This window comes from Salmo trutta, chromosome 33 (assembly GCF_901001165.1).
Source record: "Salmo trutta chromosome 33, fSalTru1.1, whole genome shotgun sequence".
Lineage (NCBI taxonomy): Eukaryota > Metazoa > Chordata > Actinopteri > Salmoniformes > Salmonidae > Salmo > Salmo trutta.
This window is the reverse complement of record NC_042989.1, coordinates 39856366-39876951: the sequence shown is the minus strand read 5'-3', so window position 1 is coordinate 39876951 and position 20586 is coordinate 39856366. Positions and strand designations below refer to the sequence as shown.

General features: G+C 42.7%; 1 protein-coding gene across 8 annotated transcripts in view; it reads left to right on the top strand.

The window, feature by feature from the left end:
- Positions 1-41: 41 nt before the first annotated feature.
- The window catches only part of si:ch211-67f24.7 (uncharacterized), a 30864-nt gene continuing 10319 nt past the window's right edge, over positions 42-20586 (top strand). Inside the window, exons 1-10 of one of the 8 annotated variants that reach the window (XR_003871525.1) lie at positions 42-212; positions 3809-3855; positions 4191-4262; positions 7486-7650; positions 8129-8247; positions 10057-10196; positions 18511-18631; positions 19495-19633; positions 20110-20214; positions 20329-20418. Coding sequence is in view for 7 of the 8 variants with exons in the window: in XM_029730933.1 (XP_029586793.1) it covers positions 194-212; positions 3809-3855; positions 4191-4262; positions 7486-7650; positions 8129-8247; positions 10057-10196; positions 18511-18631; positions 19495-19633; positions 20110-20214; positions 20329-20418 (1017 nt within the window). In the remaining variant the exon portion in view is untranslated. Of the gene's footprint in view, positions 213-3807; positions 3856-4190; positions 4263-7485; positions 7651-8128; positions 8248-10056; positions 10197-18510; positions 18632-19494; positions 19634-20109; positions 20215-20328; positions 20419-20586 lie in introns of those variants that run through there. The other 7 variants (XM_029730934.1, XM_029730933.1, XM_029730935.1 and 4 more) reach the window with 7 other exon arrangements.

Below are 20586 nucleotides of genomic sequence, written 5' to 3'. Positions count from 1 at the left end.
GAACTGTATCAAGGATCCGTCGGTGCATCATCCCCCCTTTTTTTGTTGTTGCACAAATGCACCTGTTACCAAAGGTTCAGGGCTCCGCCACAAGCGCAGTGCCAAATTCATGAAATGTCACATTTTTTTTGCTAAAATAAGTGGATTTGGATGGAGCAAATTTCACGCGATGAGATATTTCTTGATGATCTGAATGGCGGTGGCAAATAACGGTAAGATAACATTTATAGTTTCATCAAATTGTTAGTAGAATTTCATTTGAAGATGTTTCATCCTTTTCTATCGGTAGGTTGACTTGATTTTAGACTACATAATTATTATAACTTTTATATGTAACTGCTATTTTTAAAGAACAAAGGTGATACATTGTAATTTCATATTAATGTTTTAAAACAGGATTTCAGATATCACTTTTTCTTTCCAGTGAACCTAATATATTAAAGTAGAATAGAGAATAGAATTACTTATCAACTGGTTAACATCTGAAAACTTGTAGGTATTAACTGGTGTATGGGTTGTCTTTATGTTATAATACTGTATCTGATCTGTCCTTCTGCTGTTAGGCTTAGAAGGAGGTAGTTTGGCCTCTGTCTTTCGCCCCTGCAGTGTAGAGCTGTTTGGCAGGTTAGTCACTTCCCCCTCACCAGGGGAATTGCTGGCAGGGGCAGTTCTAGCTTGGGTACTATAAACAGACACCGTCAGACCACTGACTAGAGTACAATAAGTATACTACATTTATGATTTGGTGCAGGTTTCCTTCTTGAAAAATATTTAACAAGACAGACAGCAGGACATAACATTCAGTCAGGACTAACAACTCGTTAATGTTGCACTTTGTATTTTATAATGAAATACTAAACTTTTATTCTATGTTTTTTTACATGATTTATTGGGTCAGTCAGTGACTAGGTTAGTCAGGAACATAGAATCTATAGAAAGAGCTTTTAAACCCTGGCAATTTGAGTGATAAACTCATTCTATAGATGATATTTATATGCTTAGGAAGAGGTTACCGTGACTACAGAGAGAGCAGAGCAGACAGAGAGAAAAGGAGGTTAAATGCTGGGTCTTTGTCACTATTGTGTCCCTCCCTGATATCCAATCTGGGTTGGAAGATAGGAAGGATTCATTCCCAGAGGAATTATGGAGCTCTGCTCTCTGTGCTAACCTGTGATCTGAGAGGTAAAGCCATGTCGAAGAGGATAAAACCTTTGATATTTATTACTGGTGTGAATAGGCAAAGACATGGAGATGATTGTACTCCGGGTAGAGGGACACAGGAGAGAGACTGTTCCTCAGTTTACTGATCTTTAATCTTGATGGTAGGTTTAACATAAAGTTCAGGCTTCTGTACCATCGTTAAGCTGCAGTTGTCCAGTGTTGTGTGTCCGTACACTGTGGTCTGAAAGTTAAACGATCAAATAGAATCAATACAATGGTTTGACATCTTAGAATAAGGCACATATTAAGAAGCAAATAGCAAAAGCACTAGAGCTAAACAATTCTCCTCTGCTATGATAATACATATATAACACACACACACGCGCATGCACGCATGCACGCATACACACATACACACATACATACATACATACATACATACATACATACATACATACATATACAGTACCAGTCAAATGTTTGGACACACCTACTCATTCAAGGGTTTTTCTTTATTTTTATTGTTTTCTAAATTGTACAATAATAGTGAAGACATCGAAACTATGAAATAACACATATGGAATCATGTAGTAACCAAAAAAAGTGTTAAACAAATCAAAATATATTTTATATTTGAGATTCTTCAAAGTAGCAACCCTTGATGACAGCTTTGCAACCTCTTGACATTCTCTCAACCAGCTTCATGAGGTAGTCACCTGGAATGCATTTCAATTAACAGGTGTGCCTTGTTAAAAGTTCATTTGTGGAATTTCTTCCATCTTAATGCGTTTGAGCCAATCAATTGTGTTGTGACAAGGTAGGGGTGGTATACAGAAGATAGCCCTATTTGGTACAAGACCAAGTCCTTATTATGGCAAGAACAGCTCAAATAAGCAAAGAGAAACGACAGTCCATCATTACTTTAAGACATGAAGGTCAGTCAATACGGAACATTTAAAGAACTTTGAAAGTTTCTTCAAGTGCAGTCGCAAAAACCATCAAGCGCTATGATGAAACTGTCTCTCATGAGAACCGCCACAGGAAAGGAAGACCCAGTGTTACCTCTGCTGCAGAGGATAACTTCATTAGAGTACCAGCCTCAGAAATTGCAGCCCAAATAAATGCTTCACAGTGTTCAAGTAAAAGACACATCTCAACATCAACTGTTCAGAGGAGACTGCGTGAATCAGACCTTCATGGTCGAATTGCTGCAAAGAAACCACTACTAAAGGACTCCAATAAGAAGAAGAGACTTGCTTGGGCCAAGAAACACGAGCAATGGACATTAGACCGGTGGAAATCTGTCCTTTGGTCTGATGAGTCCAAATTTTAGATTTTTGGTTCCAAACGCTGTGTCTTTGTGAGACGCAGAGTAGGTGAACGGATAATCTCTGCATGTATGGTTCCCACTGTGAAGCATGGAGGCGGAGGTGTGATGGTGTTTTGCTGGTGATATTGTCAGTGATTTATTTAGAATTCAAGGCACACTTAACCAGCGTTCTGCAGCGATATGCCATCCCATCTGGTTTGCGCTTAGTGGGACTATCACTTGTTTTTCAACAGGACAATGACCCAAAACACACCTCCATGCTCTGTAAGGGCTATTTGACCAAGAAAGAGAGTGATGGAGTGCTGCATCAAATGACTTGGCCTCCACAATCACCCGACCTCAACCCAATTGAGATTGTTTGGGATGAGTTGGACTGCAGAGTGAAGGAAAAGCAGCCAACAGTGCTCAGTATATGTGGGAACTCCTTCAAGACTGTTAGAAAAGCATTCCAGGTGAAGCTGGTTGAGAGAATGCCAAGAGTGTACAAAACTGTCATCAAGGCAAAGAGTGGCTACTTTGAAGAATCTAAAATGTATTTTTATTTGTTTAACATTTTTTTAGTTACTACATGATTCCATAAGTGATTCCATAAGTTATTTCATAGTTTTGAGGTCTTCACAATTATTCTACAATGTAGAAAATAGTAAGTAGAAAGAAAAACCCTTGAATCAGTAGATGTGTCCAAACTTTTAACTGGTACTGTTTATATATATATATATATATATATATATATATATATATATATGGATATATATATAATGATTCAAAACGAGACACAAAATGGCAACAACTTAGTTAGCTAGCCAGCTAATATGACAGGAAAAGTTACTTAGCATAAAAACAAGTGCATAAAATACAACATGACAAGAATATGACCAAAATAATGACAACTCCGTCAGAAAACACGAGGAAACAAATACTGTACTCACAGTTGTTGCATTCACGCACAGTGAAGGGTATAACAGAAAGAAAACTGATTCCTCTCCACAGCCGCAGCCCTTAAGAAAAAAGATTGCAGTTATAGTGTAGTATAACTCCAGTAAGCTGTAAATACTGAGTCCAAAATATATTTATTTTTTTACTTAAGTAATTTTGCAGTGTAACCGCAGTCAGAGTGCAGTATAACTGCAATTACACTGCAATTATTGCGTCCAAAATACCACAGTCGACTGCAGTTACTGCACTTTTTACTGCAGTTTGAAAACGGCTATCTTGTTTTTGTAAAAGCTGCTGAACTTAGGGATGAATGAACCCTCTGTGAGCGTGTGCTGAGCTGACAGAGGTTTTGTTTATAAATGTTTGCTCTTCTTTCCACAGAGGTTATGAAGCCTCAGGAGGGAGAGCTTGTCAGTGAGATCTCCAAGGTATACCTGTTTACTCACTGATTATCCTCCCTCACTACCTCTGTGTATTCCCCATGTTTAAAACACACCCAAAGTCCGGGTTTGCATCCCAAACGGCACCATATTCGCTATATAGTGCACTACTTTTGACCAGGGCTCCTATAAGGGACTAGTGCACTATATTGGTAATAGGGAGCCATTTGGGATACTCACTTCCTTCGGACCCCTGTTACATTATAGACCATCTGTGATACCTCTCATAGTTTCCTCAGCTTCATGTTGTAGCCTACACTGTATTGTGTTTTTTGTTGTTGTTGTTGTGTTATCTAATTGAACGTTGATCTTTATGTTGACAGGCTGTGGAAACACTTTTCCTTTCTGAGGACAATGGCCACCTACACATCCAGGTTGAACAACTGACGCATAATGTATTTGACACAATAGTTGTAATATTACAACTGGATATATCTTTTTTTATGTGAAACAATAGAAAGAGTTTGTCTGCACAATTCTAATTTTTTTTACGCAACCATTCTGTTGTCTCCACAACGCTTGTGTAGTTACTTGTGTGCAGTAAAACTCTCCGTTTGTGTCACAACGGTTGTGCCAAATGTGTTCGTAAATCAGTTGTACAACATGAGTGTGTACAGGGCCAATAATGTTTTTGCATTGAGTTGATACAATGATTATGATTGTGCAATGGAGAGTTTGTCTGTTACACAAATGTTTACACAACCGTTACTGTCTCTCTTTATTTATACAGAACAACAAAAATATAAATGCAACATGCAAGAATTGAAAAGATTTTACTGAGTTACAAACAGTTCATATAAGGAAATCAGTCAATTGAAATACATTAATTAGGCCCTAATCTATGGATTTCACATGACTGGGAATCTGTTGGTCACAGATAACGTAAAAAAAAAAGTTAGGGGCGTGGATCAGGAAACCAGTCAGTATCTGGTGTGACCACCATTTGCCTCATGCAGCGCGACACATCTCCTTCACATAGAGTTGATCAGGCTGTTGATTGTGGCCTGTGGACTGTTGTCCCATTCCTCTTCAATGGCTGTGCAAAGTTGCTGGATACTGGCGGGAACTGGAACACGCTGTCGTACACGTCGATCCAGAGCATCCCAAACATGCTCAATGGGTGACATGTCTTGTGAGTACCAAGGCTATGGGAAGAACTGGGACATGTTCAGCTTCCAGGAATTGTGTCCAGATCCTTGCGTCATGGGGCCGTGCATTATCATACTGAAACATGAGGTGATGGCGGCGGATGAATGGCACGACAATGGGTATGGCGTCGTGTGGGCGAGCGGTTTGCTGATGTCAACGTTGTGAACAGAGTGGTCCATGGTGGCGGTGGGGTTATGGTATGGGCAGGCATAAGCTACGGACAGTGAACACAATTGCATTTTATCGATGGCAATTTGAATGCACAGAGATACCGTGACGAGATCATGAAGCCCACGTGGTCTGCGGTTGTGAGACCGGTTGGACGTACTGACAAATTCTCAAAAACAACGCTGGAGGTGGTAAAGAAATGAACATTCAGTTAACATGGGCTCCCGAGTGGCGCAGCGGTCTAAGGCACTGCATCTCAGTGAAAGAGGTGTCACTATAGTACCTGGTTCAAATCCAGGCTGTATTACATCCGGCTGTGATTGGGAGTCCCGTAGGGCGGTGCACAATTGTCCCAGCGTTGTCCGGGTTTGGCCGGAGTCGGCCGTCATTGTAAATAAGAATTTATTCTAAACTGACTTGCTTAGTTAAATAAAGGTTACACATTCAATTCTCTGGCAACAGCTCTGGTGGACGTTCCTGCAGTCAGCACGCCAATTGCATGCTCCCTCAAAAATGTGGCATTGTGTTGTTTGACAAAAATGCACATTTTAGAGTTGCCTTTTGTTGTCCCCAGCACAAGGTGCACCTGTGTAATGATCATGTTGTTTAATCAGCTTCTTGATATGCCACACCTGTCAGGTGGATGGATTATCTTGGCAAAGGAGAAATCCTCACAAACAGGGATGTAAACAAATTTGTGCACAAACATTTAGAGAAATAATATTTTTGTGCGTAGGGAACATTTCTGGGATCTTTTATTTCAGTTTATGAAACATGGGACCAACACTTTGTATGTTGCATTTATATTTTTGTATGTTATTTTGCCTTTAATTAACCAAGTAAAAATGGGTTTCAATCCGATCGCGCCGACAATGTGGCTTTTAAAGGCTATGTTCCTCGTGCGCGGAGACTGTATTCACGGTAAACACTGTAGATGTCTTCTCAATTAGAAATTAGCCTACATTTAAAAGCCGCATTGTCGCAAACCCACGATCGGATTGAATCCTGGCCGAAGTAATTGAGAACACATGCTCTTTTACTATAACGACCTGACACTATCTATCCATTTCCTGTATCCGTCCATCCATCCATGTATCCATCCATCCATCCATGTATCCATCCATCCATGTATCCATCCATGTATCCATCCATCCATGTATCCATCCATCCATCCATGTATCCATCCATGTATCCATCCATCCATGTATCCATCCATCCATCCATCCATGTATCCATCCATCCATGTATCCATCCATGTATCCATCCATCCATCCATGTATTCATCCATCCATCCATCCATGTATTCATCCATCCATGTATCCATGTATCCATCCATCCATCCATGTATCCATCCATCCATCCATGTATCCATCCATCCATCCATGTATCCATCCATCCATCCATGTATCCATGTATCCATCCATCCATGTATCCATCCATCCATGTATCCATCCATCCATCCATGTATCCATCCATCCATCCATGTATCCATGTATCCATCCATCCATCCATGTATCCATCCATCCATCCATCCATCCATCCATCCATCCATCCATCCATGTATCCATCCATCCATGTATCCATCCATCCATCCATCCATGTATCCATCCATCCATCCATCCATGTATCCATCCATCCATCCATGTATCCATCCATCCATGTATCCATCCATCCATCCATCCATGTATCCATCCATGTATCCATCCATCCATGTATCCATCCATCCATGTATCCATCCATCCATCCATGTATCCATCCATCCATCCATCCATGTATCCATCCATCCATGTATCCATCCATCCATGTATCCATCCATCCATCCATGTATCCATCCATCCATGTATCCATCCATCCATCCATCCATGTATCCATCCATCCATCCATGTATCCATCCATCCATCCATCCATCCATCCATCCATCCATCCATGTATCCATCCATCCATCCATCCATCCATCCATCCATGTATTCATCCATCCATCCATGTATCCATCCATCCATCCATGTATCCATCCATCCATCCATCCATCCATCCATGTATCCATCCATCCATCCATCCATGTATCCATCCATCCATCCATCCATCCATCCATCCATGTATTCATCCATCCATCCATCCATGTATTCATCCATCCATCCATCCATCCATGTATCCATCCATCCATCCATCCATCCATCCATCCATCCATCCATCCATCCATCCATCCATGTATCCATCCATCCATCCATCCATCCATCCATCCATCCATCCATCCATCCATCCATCCATGCACCCCCCCCTTCCATCACTCTCTCCCTCCAGCTCCAGGGCCTGGTGTCAGAGCTGAAGGTGGGCTTCTCCAGTGCTCTGTATGAGCTGAGTCAGATCCAGCATGGAGACAGTGATATCAGGGAAGAGGTGGGAGAAGCCCGGAGGAGCTGTGAGAGAAAGGCCCTGCGCATGGAGACCCTGGTTGAATCTCTCAGGGTGAGAGATGGAAGGGGGGGGGGGGAGAGAGATGGGTCCCCAGGAACATTGCCTTTAAGAGATGGAATTCAAGCAGGTTACGATACCAAAGAGATGGGTCCCCAGGAATATTGCCTTTAAGAGATGGAATTCAAGCAGGTTATGATACCAAACAGATGGGTCCCCAGGAACATTGCCTTTAAGAGATGGAGTTCAAGCAGGTTATGATACCAAACAGATGGGTCCCCAGGAACATTGCCTTTAAGAGGTGGAGTTCAAGCAGGTTATGATACCAAACAGATGGGTCCCCAGGAACATTGCCTTTAAATGGTTGTCAACGCTCTACAAAGTGTGATTGAATTTAATCTCGGCCGAGGCTTTTATAAGAGCATAGAGACTATGGAACGGGGATCACCATCATGATGTTTTGAATCAATAATTTGCTAAAACAACAAGCCAGAGAAGATGAAGTTAACATTGAACCATTGTTATCCCACAGGATGAACTGGGAGAGATGCGTTGCCAGATCCTGCATCTCTGTGGCAGCAACAGGCAGAGGTCTCCTATACAGCAGGAGGTAAAGGTGACACAATCAGCTCTGGCAACCCAGAGAGACAGGTAATCAGTAAACGTCCATACAGACACCACTAAATCATCTGTATAAAGTAATGATTGATTAATATGCCGGTCGTTTAGAAATCTTAATCAAAATATATTGTACTGTTGTTGTCAAAACATGAATACCTATATTGCATTAGATCAATAGTGTCCAGCAGCTATCTAGCACGGGTACTAGTCTGTTTCTGCTATCATTCCAAATGTTTGGCAGTGACACCGAGAACAAAGAGTGGCATGGTATAACACATTACAGGTTCTAGATTTCAGACTAGCAGCTATCATACTTTCTTGTCAAAGTGTGTTTTAGGAGAATCTGGGCACCAAGATTGATTTCTGATATACTTTTAATTTACTATCTGGTGGTAATACAGGTCTGTACTGTCTGGTAGTAATACATTTCTGTACTATCTGGTGGTAATACAGGTCTGTACTGTCTGGTAGTAATACATTTCTGTACTATCTGGTGGTAATACAGGTCTGTACTATCTGGTGGTAATACAGGTCTGTACTATCTGGTGGTAATACAGGTCTGTACTGTCTGGTAGTAATACAGGTCTGTACTATCTGGTGGTAATACAGGTCTGTACTATCTGGTGGTAATACAGGTCTGTACTATCTGGTGGTAATACAGGTCTGTACTGTCTGGTAGTAATACAGGTCTGTACTATCTGGTAGTAATACAGGTCTGTACTATCTGGTCTGTACTATCTGGTAGTAATACAGGTCTGTACTATCTGGTAGTAATACAGGTCTATACTATCTGGTGGTAATACAGGTCTGTACTATCTGGTAGTAATACAGGTCTGTATTATCTGGTAGTAATACAGGTCTGTACTATCTGGTGGTAATACAGGTCTATACTATCTGGTGGTAATACAGGTTTGTACTATCTGGTAGTAATACAGGTCTGTACTATCTGGTAGTAATACAGGTCTGTATTATCTGGTAGTAATACAGGTCTGTACTATCTGGTAGTAATACAGGTCTGTACTATCTGGTAGTAATACAGGTCTGTATTATCTGGTAGTAATACAGGTCTGTACTATCTGGTAGTAATACAGGTCTGTATTATCTGGTAGTAATACAGGTCTGTACTATCTGGTAGTAATACAGGTCTGTACTATCTGGTAGTAATACAGGTCTGTATTATCTGGTAGTAATACAGGTCTGTACTATCTGGTAGTAATACAGGTCTGTACTATCTGGTAGTAATACAGGTCTGTACTATCTGGTCTGTACTATCTGGTAGTAATACAGGTCTGTACTATCTGGTCTGTACTATCTGGTAGTAATACAGGTCTGTACTATCTGGTAGTAATACAGGTCTATACTATCTGGTGGTAATACAGGTCTGTACTATCTGGTAGTAATACAGGTCTGTATTATCTGGTAGTAATACAGGTCTGTACTATCTGGTGGTAATACAGGTCTATACTATCTGGTGGTAATACAGGTCTGTACTATCTGGTAGTAATACAGGTCTATACTATCTGGTAGTAATACAGGTCTGTATTATCTGGTAGTAATACAGGTCTGTACTATCTGGTAGTAATACAGGTCTGTATTATCTGGTAGTAATACAGGTCTGTACTATCTGGTAGTAATACAGGTCTGTATTATCTGGTAGTAATACAGGTCTGTATTATCTGGTAGTAATACAGGTCTGTACTATCTGGTAGTAATACAGGTCTGTACTATCTGGTAGTAATACAGGTCTGTACTATCTGGTAGTAATACAGGTCTGTACTATCTGGTAGTAATACAGGTCTGTACTATCTGGTAGTAATACAGGTCTGTACTATCTGGTAGTAATACAGGTCTTGTGGTGAATGGGAGGAGCCACTGTGAGTGCAGTGCCAGCAGCAGCACATCGTCGCCATGGAATCGGGGCCGAGTCCTGCTCCACTGCTACCTGCAGGGACTCAAGGCAGGGATGTGTGAGGGGACAGGTAGGTCCACACTGTACAAATACACTCTGTCTGTAAAGCTTTAAAACTCAACGTTCCCCAAACAAGGGGGTGCCTTAACACTACACAGCTGATTTTAAAATAATCAACTCGTCATCAAGCTTTGAGTATTGGAATCAATGCTTTTAGGGCAAAAAAAACCTAAAATGTGCCCTTCTTGGAGTCCCCAGGACTGGGTTTGGGAACCGCACCCTTAACTTGTTTATTCGCGACAGGACAAAAAAATAAAGGTATTCAAAAAGGATATCAGAGTAGGAGTGCTGTTCTAGGATCAGTTTTGCCTTTTAGATTATAAGACTATATGGACAGATCCTAGATCATTGCCAGCAATATAAATCAATCAGGGGCCGTATCAAGCATCTCGGAGTAGGAGTGCTGTTCTAGGATCAGTTCAGCTTTTTAAATCTTACTGAATAAGATGGAGCTTGATCCTGTATCACCACTCCACTCCACTCCTACTCTGAAAACTTTATGAACACGGGCCCAGATTTATATTATCCCAACACTATAACAGATTTATATTATCCCAACACTATAAGAGATTTATATCATCCCAACACTATAACAGATTTATATTATCCCAACACTATAACAGATTTATATTATCCCAACACTATAACAGATTTATATTATCCCAACACTATAAGAGATTTATATTATCCCAACACTATAACAGATTTTATTCTCATACTATTGCTCCTACTTAGAAGTTGATAGTTTGCATCACAGGAAGTTGGAGAAGGTTTGAATCCTAACCTTCACAGGTAGTTAGAGAAGGTTTGATCCTAACCTTCACAGGCTGTTAGAGAAGATTTGAATCCTAACCTTCACAGGCAGTTGGAGAAGGTTTGAATCCTAACCTTCACAGACTGTTAGAGAAGGTTTGAATCCTAACCTTCACAGACTGTTAGAGAAGGTTTGAATCCTAACCTTCACAGGCAGTTAGAGAAGGTTTGAATCCTAGGCAACCTGCCTATACATAGTCTGAAGTACAATACCAACATAGCTTCTGTAGTAGGTCAAAGCTGTGTGCTGGAAAACCTTGGTGGAGCATGGGTGATGTAGGCATTGTGTTGCTTTTGAATTTCCTTTATTTTTCAGCTTCAGACCAATGCCTACTTCTCACTTAAAACAGCTTTTTTTGTTTTTAATTTCCATGTTTTTTACGCTGGCAGGTAATGTTCTGTTAAAGGTGCATCGTACATTTCCACATGCAAAGACAGATTTGTTTTGATCAACCAAAAGTTTGCTATTGGCAGTGCTATTGTAACCTTTATTTTGGCCTCTGCCAAAAGGTCTGGGCCTTAATGGCTCAGTTGGTAGAGCATGGTGTTTGCAACGCCAGTGTTGTGGGTTCGATTCCCACGGGGGACCAGTAAGGAGGAAAAAAAAAGGTCTGAAATGTATACATTCACTACTGTAAGTCGCTCTGGATTAGAGCGTCTGCTAAAATGACTAACATGTAAATGTAATGGTGTGCTGCCATAACTACAAGGGTTGCTGGTTTGAACCCTGCTGACTGTTGCCTTCTAACAGCTCAAATCCGTTTTGAACAAACTATTAAAGTATGTTTAGAATTTACCATGGATAGTCAAAAGTCATTGTCTGCAGATTTCCGAAGGTAAAGAACTTGTAAAATATGACTAAATTCCCATTGAAAGCAGAGCAAAAGAAAACGGTTTTGTCGTTGACTTTTTGAAGGTCGTATAACTCAGCCATAGACATTAAACAAATATATCCCCATGTACACTAGAGCTGCATCTTTCTTGTGCCTTCTGCAGCTTGTTTCTAGTCTAAACACTGACAAAAAAAAGATTGCTGTATAACTGCAGTACACTGCTGTATAACTGCAGTTAGAGTGCAGTATAACTGCAGTACACTGCTGTATAACTGCAGTTAGAGTGCAGTATAACTGCAGTACACTGCTGTATAACTGCAGTTAGAGTGCAGTATAACTACAGTACACAGCTGTATATCTACAGTTAGAGTGCAGTATATATACTGCAGTTTCAAAGGGAAGCGATGCAGAGCTATGCATCCTATACATTTCTATAATCCAGGTTTGGGAGGGTTATTATCTCTCTCCCCTCACCCTTAGCGCCGCGCCACTGGGATGGCCATTCACAGCTACTGGCATTAGTTAGGCACTGTTGATCAGCACACATTTGAATGAAACTGTCAAGAAGACAGGGGGATCATATTGGAATTTATTCTGGATGTTCGAAACTGCTGAGTTTTTCCTGATGGTAGCAAGTATATATTTACACAACGGAGGCACTGTTTACATGTTCATTGAGGGGTTTAACACAAGCTATTTTATTTCTCAGCTACACATAGTAGTGTCAAATACTTTTATATATATATATATAACTAAACCAAGATAGACCACAGCTTGTCGTTTCCAATGGGAACAAATGTGTCATAGTGGGCAGAACAAGCAAGAAGGTGGGCAGAGCCAAGCACGATCTAGCGAGATCCTATTGGTGCCTTCTAGTGAAGTCAGGAAGGCAGCAACAATCAATACATTCCAGCCTAAAAAAAGCATTTACACTCCTCTGTAACAGAGTCTCCCATCAATATTTCAAATTCATTCAGTGGCACTAACATATCTAGATGAAGTAGGGATTGTAGACTATTCCATGTGTCTGGTGTACAAGAAGAGAAGGCAGTCTTGCCTAATACTGTGAATGTCCTGGGGACTTTAAGTAGCAACCACCTAGCAGACCGGGTATGGTAACATAGCAACCACCTAGCAGACCAGGTATGGTAACATAGCAACCACCTAGCAGATCAGGTATGGTAACATAGCAACCACCTAGCAGACCGGGTATGGTAACATAGCAACCACCTAGCAGACCAGGTATGGTAACATAGCAACCACCTAGCAGACCGGGTATGGTAACATAGCAACCACCTAGCAGACCAGGTATGGTAACATAGCAACCACCTAGCAGACCAGGTATGGTAACTGCTAGTGGAGAAGGAGACCAGACTACAGGAGGTAAAGAGGGAGTTTACCCAAAAGGCCTTTGTAGAAGAACACATACAAATGTATATTTTTGCACATATAAAGTGAGGTTCAACCTACCACTTGGTACAATGTGCAATGGTGGGTGAGTGACTTGGCATTTGTAATAAAGCGCAAGGATGCATGATAAACAGAGTCCAGTCTCTGGTAGACAGAGGAGGCTGCATGATAAACAGAGTCCAGTCTCTGGTAGACAGAGGAGGCTGCATGATAAACAGAGTCCAGTCTCTCTAAGACGGAGGAGGCTGCATGATAAACAGAGTCCAGTCTCTCTAAGATGGAGGAGGCTGCATGATAAACAGAGTCCAGTCTCTCTAAGACGGAGGAGGCTGCATGATAAACAGAGTCCAGTCTCTCTAAGACAGAGGAGGCTGCATGATAAACAAAGTCCAGTCTCTCTAAGACAGAGGAGGCTGCATGATAAACAGAGTCCAGTCTCTGTAAGACAGAGGAGGCTGCATGATAAACAGAGTCCAGTCTCTCTAAGACGGAGGAGGCTGCATGATAAACAGAGTCCAGTCTCTGGTAGACAGAGGAGGCTGCATGATAAACAGAGTCCAGTCTCTCTAAGACAGAGGAGGCTGCATGATAAACAGAGTCCAGTCTCTGTAAGACAGAGGAGGCTGCATGATAAACAGAGTCCAGCCTCTAAGACGGAGGAGGCAGCATGATAAACAGAGTCCAGTCTCTGTAAGACAGAGGAGGCTGCATGATAAACAGAGTCCAGTCTCTAAGACGGAGGAGGCTGCATGATAAACAGAGTCCAGTCTCTCTAAGACGGAGGAGGCTGCATGATAAACAGAGTCCAGTCTCTCTAAGACGGAGGAGGTTGCATGATAAACAGAGTCCAGTCTCTCTAAGACGGAGGAGGCTGCATGATAAACAGAGTCCAGTCTCTCTAAGACGGAGGAGGCTGCATGATAAACAGAGTCCAGTCTCTCTAAGATGGAGGAGGCTGCATGATAAACAGAGTCCATTCTCTCTAAGACGGAGGAGGCTGCATGATAAACAGAGTCCATTCTCTCTAAGACGGAGGAGGCTGCATGATAAACAGAGTCCAGTCTCTCTAAGACGGAGGAGGCTGCATGATAAACAGAGTCCAGTCTCTCTAAGACGGAGGAGGCTGCATGATAAACAGAGTCCAGTCTCTCTAAGACGGAGGAGGCTGCATGATAAACAGAGTCCAGTCTCTCTAAGACGGAGGAGGCTGCATGATAAACAGAGTCCAGTCTCTCTAAGACGGAGGAGGCTGCATGATAAACAGAGTCCAGTCTCTCTAAGACGGAGGAGGTTGCATGATAAACAGAGTCCAGTCTCTCTAAGACGGAGGAGGCTGCATGATAAACAGAGTCCAGTCTCTCTAAGACGGAGGAGGCTGTATGATAAACAGAGTCCAGTCTCTAAGACGGAGGAGGCTGCATGATAAACAGAGTCCAGTCTCTGGTAGACAGAGGAGGCTGCATGATAAACAGAGTCCAGTCTCTCTAAGACAGAGGAGGCTGCATGATAAACAGAGTCCAGTCTCTGTAAGACAGAGGAGGCTGCATGATAAACAGAGTCCAGTCTCTAAGACGGAGGAGGCTGCATGATAAACAGAGTCCAGTCTCTAAGACGGAGGAGGCTGCATGATAAACAGAGTCCAGTCTCTCTAAGACGGAGGAGGTTGCATGATAAACAGAGTCCAGTCTCTCTAAGACGGAGGAGGCTGCATGATAAACAGAGTCCAGTCTCTCTAAGACGGAGGAGGCTGCATGATAAACAGAGTCCAGTCTCTCTAAGACGGAGGAGGCTGCATGATAAACAGAGTCCAGTCTCTCTAAGATGGAGGAGGCTGCATGATAAACAGAGTCCAGTCTCTCTAAGACGGAGGAGGCTGCATGATAAACAGAGTCCAGTCTCTCTAAGACGGAGGAGGTTGCATGATAAACAGAGTCCAGTCTCTCTAAGACGGAGGAGGCTGCATGATAAACAGAGTCCAGTCTCTCTAAGACGGAGGAGGCTGCATGATAAACAGAGTCCAGTCTCTCTAAGACGGAGGAGGCTGCATGATAAACAGAGTCCAGTCTCTCTAAGACGGAGGAGGCTGCATGATAAACAGAGTCCAGTCTCTCTAAGATGGAGGAGGCTGCAAGATAAACAGAGTCCAGTCTCTCTAAGACGGAGGAGGCTGCATGATAAACAGAGTCCAGTCTCTCTAAGACGGAGGAGGCTGCATGATAAACAGAGTCCAGTCTCTCTAAGACGGAGGAGGCTGCATGATAAACAGAGTCCAGTCTCTCTAAGACGGAGGAGGCTGCATGATAAACAGAGTCCAGTCTCTCTAAGATGGAGGAGGCTGCATGATAAACAGAGTCCAGTCTCTCTAAGATGGAGGAGGCTGCATGATAAACAGAGTCCAGTCTCTCTAAGATGGAGGAGGCTGCAAGATAAACAGAGTCCAGTCTCTCTAAGACGGAGGAGGTCGCATGATAAACAGAGTCCAGTCTCTCTAAGACAGAGGAGGCTGCATGATAAACAGAGTCCAGTCTCTCTAAGACAGAGGAGGTTGCATGATAAACAGAGTCCAGTCTCTCTAAGACGGAGGAGGCTGCATGATAAACAGAGTCCAGTCTCTCTAAGACAGAGGAGGCTGCATGATAAACAGAGTCCAGTCTCTCTAAGACGGAGGAGGCTGCATGATAAACAGAGTCCAGCCTCTCTAAGACGGAGGAGGTCGCATGATAAACAGAGTCCAGTCTCTCTAAGATGGAGGAGGCTGTATGATAAACAGAGTCCAGTCTCTGGTAGACAGAGGAGGCTGGATGCATATACAACAAGTCACCATAATCAGTTACAGAGAGAACAGTGGGCTGAACAAGCTTCTTTCTAGCCATAAGCAGGAAGCAAGCCTTATTACGAAAATAAAAACCCAATTTCAATTTAAGCTTTGTCACAAGATTATCCACATGAACTTTAAAGGACAACTTGTCATCCAACCAAATACCTAGGTATTTGTAGATTACACTTTTTCAATGGATAAGCCACCAGATGTGACAATGCTAACATTCTCTGGCAGAGTTCTAGCTCTGGTAAAAGTCATGAATTTTGTTTTTTGTTTTTTGTACATTCAAGACCAGTTTGAGAAATGTTTCATCGATGACAGAATTAGCAGAATGTCAGCCAAAATCCATCTCGTTCCATATTCTCCCACTGCTTCACATTTATACATCCGCTGAAATATCTGTCTCATTGTTCGATCTGTGGTTGTGTCCTGTCTGACAGTGAAATGTGGCTAGCTCTGACCGTAGCTTGGACTATGGCGTAGCTAGCTAGCTAGTGTTGCAAAAGCCCATTGCATGCATTGTAAGGTAGCAGCGTGACAATTTCCCCAAAGTTTGGTGTTGGTGTTGAACTGATTTTGCTTGCTAGCTGTTTTGTGGAAAAATGTAGGACTGGCATTTGGATGTGAGCTAGCTACTACTAGCTAGCTAGCTACTGTGTTGAGGTTAGCTGTTGTTGTCTGGTTCTAGCTATACCAACTATACCACCAATCAGGCCTTTATGGTGTTCAAATATCCTGACCTAGTGAGATATATATGCCGGAGGCTCAATCAAGCTATTCGTCTTGAATACTTTCTTATGTCATTCTAGCTGGCACCAAAAGTTTAAAAAGTGTTGAAAGGAGACAGAAAGCAGTCAAATCATCAAATATTGGCATGTACAGTGCATTCTGAGAAAATATTCAGACCCCTTCACTTTTTCCACATTTTGTTACAGCCTTATTCTGAAATTGATGAAATAGTTTTTGCCCATCATCAATCTACATACAATACCCCATAATGACATCACAATACCCCATAATGACATCACAATACCCCATAATGACATGACAATACCCTATAATGACATCACAATACCCCATAATGACATCACAATACCCCACAATGACATCACAATGCCCTATAATGACATCACAATACCCCATAATGGAAAAGTGAAAACAGGTTTTTAGAAATTTTTGCAACTCTATTTAAAATTATTTACATAAGTATTCAGACCCTTTCCTATGTGACTCGAAATTGAGCTCAGGTGCATCCTGTTTCCATTGATCATCCTTGAGATGTTTCTACAACTTCATTGGAGTCCACCTGTGGTAAATTCAATTGATTGTACATGGTTTGGGAAGGCACACACCTGTCTATATAAAGGTCCCACAGTTGACAGTGCATGTCAGAGCAAAAACCAAGCCGTGAGGGCGAAGGAATTGTCCATAGAGCTCTGAGACAGGATTGTGTCGAGGCACAGATCTGGGGAAGGGTACCAAAAAATGTCTGCAGCATTGAAGGTCTCCAAGAACACAGTAGCCTCCATCATTCTTAAATGGAAGAAGTTTGGAAGCACCAAGATTCTTCCTAGAGCTGGCCGCCCGGCCAAACTGAGCAATCGGGGGAGAAGGGCCTTGCTCAGGGAGGTGACCAGGAACTCGATGGCCAGCTCCAGAGTTCCTCTGTGGAGATGGGAGAACGTTCCAGAAGGACAACCGTCTCGACAGCACTCCACCAATCAGGCCTTTATGGTAGAGTGGCCAGATGGAAGCCACTCCTCAGTAAAAGGTACATAACAGCCCAGGAGTTTGCCAAAAGGCACCTAAAGGACTCTGACCATGAGAAACAAGATTCTCTGGTCTGATGAAACCAAGATTGAACTCTTTGGCCTGAATGCCAAGCGTCACAGCTGGAGGAAACCTGGCACCATCCCTACGGTAAAGCATGGTGGTGACAGCATCATGCTGTGGGGATGTTTTTCAGCGCCAGGGACTGGGAGACTAGTCAGGATCAAGGCAAAGATGAACCCCCCCCCCTCCCTTTCAGAGCCCGCCCGCACCTGGGGTCGGAAAGATGCCATCCTGGGCGGCTGCCCAAGTCACCCGTACCTAAATCCGTTACTGATTTTTGTGTTAGTCTATAAATAAATCTCTTTGCCAAAATTCGTCCTCTCTCCCATGTCTTATTGGACTAGTAGTTGTTCTGAAATGTTTATTCCTTGCCTACATTTTACTCCCTCTATGTTTAATATAACACACATACATTCATTATTCATTTCGGTTGCCTATCCCTCCTGACGAAGTTTGTTCTATAGAAAGTATTTGACTCTGATGTGTGTCACAGAAAGTACTTGACTCTAGCCAAAAAATTAAGGAAATTGTTTGGGGGGGTTCTGGCGAGGGGGGGGGGGATTTTCGACACAACACCGGCGCGACAATAATTTACACCAGTTTCTCATCCACAGATGCAAGGCAACAAGTGACGATGCAGCTTCTCCACTCCGAATGGGAATACGTGTCGACCTTAAACCAGCTCTACGACAAGTACAGAACACCTCCCGCTCTGCAGAAGGACCTGGAGCCATAGTAAGGACAAACTCAACTAGTACCTTATTTCCTATATATAGCCAAAAGTAGTGCGCTGTATAAGGAATAGGATGCCATTTGGGTCAGAACCAATGCTATCATGCTACCACAGTCCAGTGTGGATTATTATGGGGATTATAATTAATGGACATTTTTGTAGGGGTTGATACATTTTTCGTAAAGGAAAATCCCAAATGGCACTCTATTCACTAGCCCTATGGGCTCTAGCGATAGAAAATAAGGTGCCAGCCTCCCGAGTGGCGCAGAGGTTTAAGGTACTGCATCGCAGTGCTTGAGCCGTCACTACAGACCCGGGTTCGATCCCAAGCTGTGTCACAGCCGGCCGTGACCGGGGAGACCCATGAGGCGGCGCACAATTTGCCCAGTGTAGTCCGGGTTATGGGTGGGTTTGGCTGGCTGGCATTTCCTTGTCCCATCGCGCTCTAGCGACTCCTTCTGGCGGCCGGGCACCTGCAAGATGACTCGGTTGCCAGCTGGACGGTGTTTCCTCCGACACATTGTCGCGGCTGGCTTCCGGGTTAAGCGAGCAGTGCGGCTTGGCAGGATCGTGTTTCAGAGAACGCACGGCTCTCGACTGTCGCCTCTCCAGGGTCCGTATGGGCAGTTGCAGCGATGAGACAAGACTGTAACTACCAATCACAACATTGGGTAGAAAAAGGGGTATAAGTACAAAAAAACTAACAAAAACACCCTGGTAATCACCTGTCAATCAATAGTCAGGCCATATGGACAGTACTACATCCCTTAAAAACGAACTCTTTGGGGATTTCCTTGTTTTCTCTCTATTTTCTCATTGTTCTCCTTGTTTTCTCGTTGTGTTTTCTCTTTGTTTACTCCTGCAGTCAGAATTACCTGAAGTTTGTGGAGGAGTTGCTGCAGCGCCACCTTCTGTTCAGAAACACTCTGGAGCAGAGGTTGTCTGCTCACGACTGGAAAGGCCTTGTGGGAGACATCTTCGTCCAACTCGTAGGCCACAATGATGTAAGTACGGTAGCATACAGAAATCCCATCTTGACTATTGTATTGTCGTCTCTACCTTCTTACCCTTTGTGCTGTTGTCTGTGCCCAATAATGGTTTGTACAATGTTGTTGTCATGTTGTGTTGCTGCCATGCTGTGTTGTTGTGTTTAGGTCTCTCTCGTCGTGATGTGTGTTTTGTCCTATATTTATATTTTATTTATTTATTTTTAATCCCAGCCTCCGTCCCCGCTGGAGGCCTTTTGCCTTCTGGTAGGCCGTCATTGTATATAAGAATTTGTTCTTAACTGACTTACCTGGTTAAATAAAGGTTAAAAATAAATATATATATATATATATATTTTTTTTTTTGGTTGTTCTTTCAAACTGTAGAGATTTGAATATATCTACATCTATATCTATATATCTCTCTATATTTCTATCTCTATCTAATCTTCATCTATATCCTCCTCACAACTATTTCTGTTTGTCTCCTCAAGTCATCTTTCTTGGACATATACCATGGATACACGACAGCGCTGGCCACGTTTCTTTCTATAGAATTCAACAGAATAATGCTCAATGGGAAAATACAAAACACACAGGTGGGTAAAACCAATAGGTTTTTACCGGATCTTTAATGTACAGGTCTTATCTTTTCAAAATGGTCGTAGTGAAGTGAGTGATGTGAATATCTCCACGTTCACGTTTGTTTACAGAGCTATACGAAGGAAAGAGAGGAAGTCCAACTGTTTTCTCTGCTGTTGGCACCAGTCTCTCGAATCCACAGTTACCTAACCTTTATTCAGGTTGGTCCACCTCTCCTCCTTCTCCTCCTCCTTCTCCTCCTTCTTCTCATCCTCCTCCTCCTCCTCCTCCTCCTTCTCCTCCTCCTTCTTCTCCTCCTCCTTCTTCTCCTCCTCCTCCTCCTCCTCCTCCTTCTCCTCCTTCTCCTCCTTCTTCTCATCCTCCTCCTC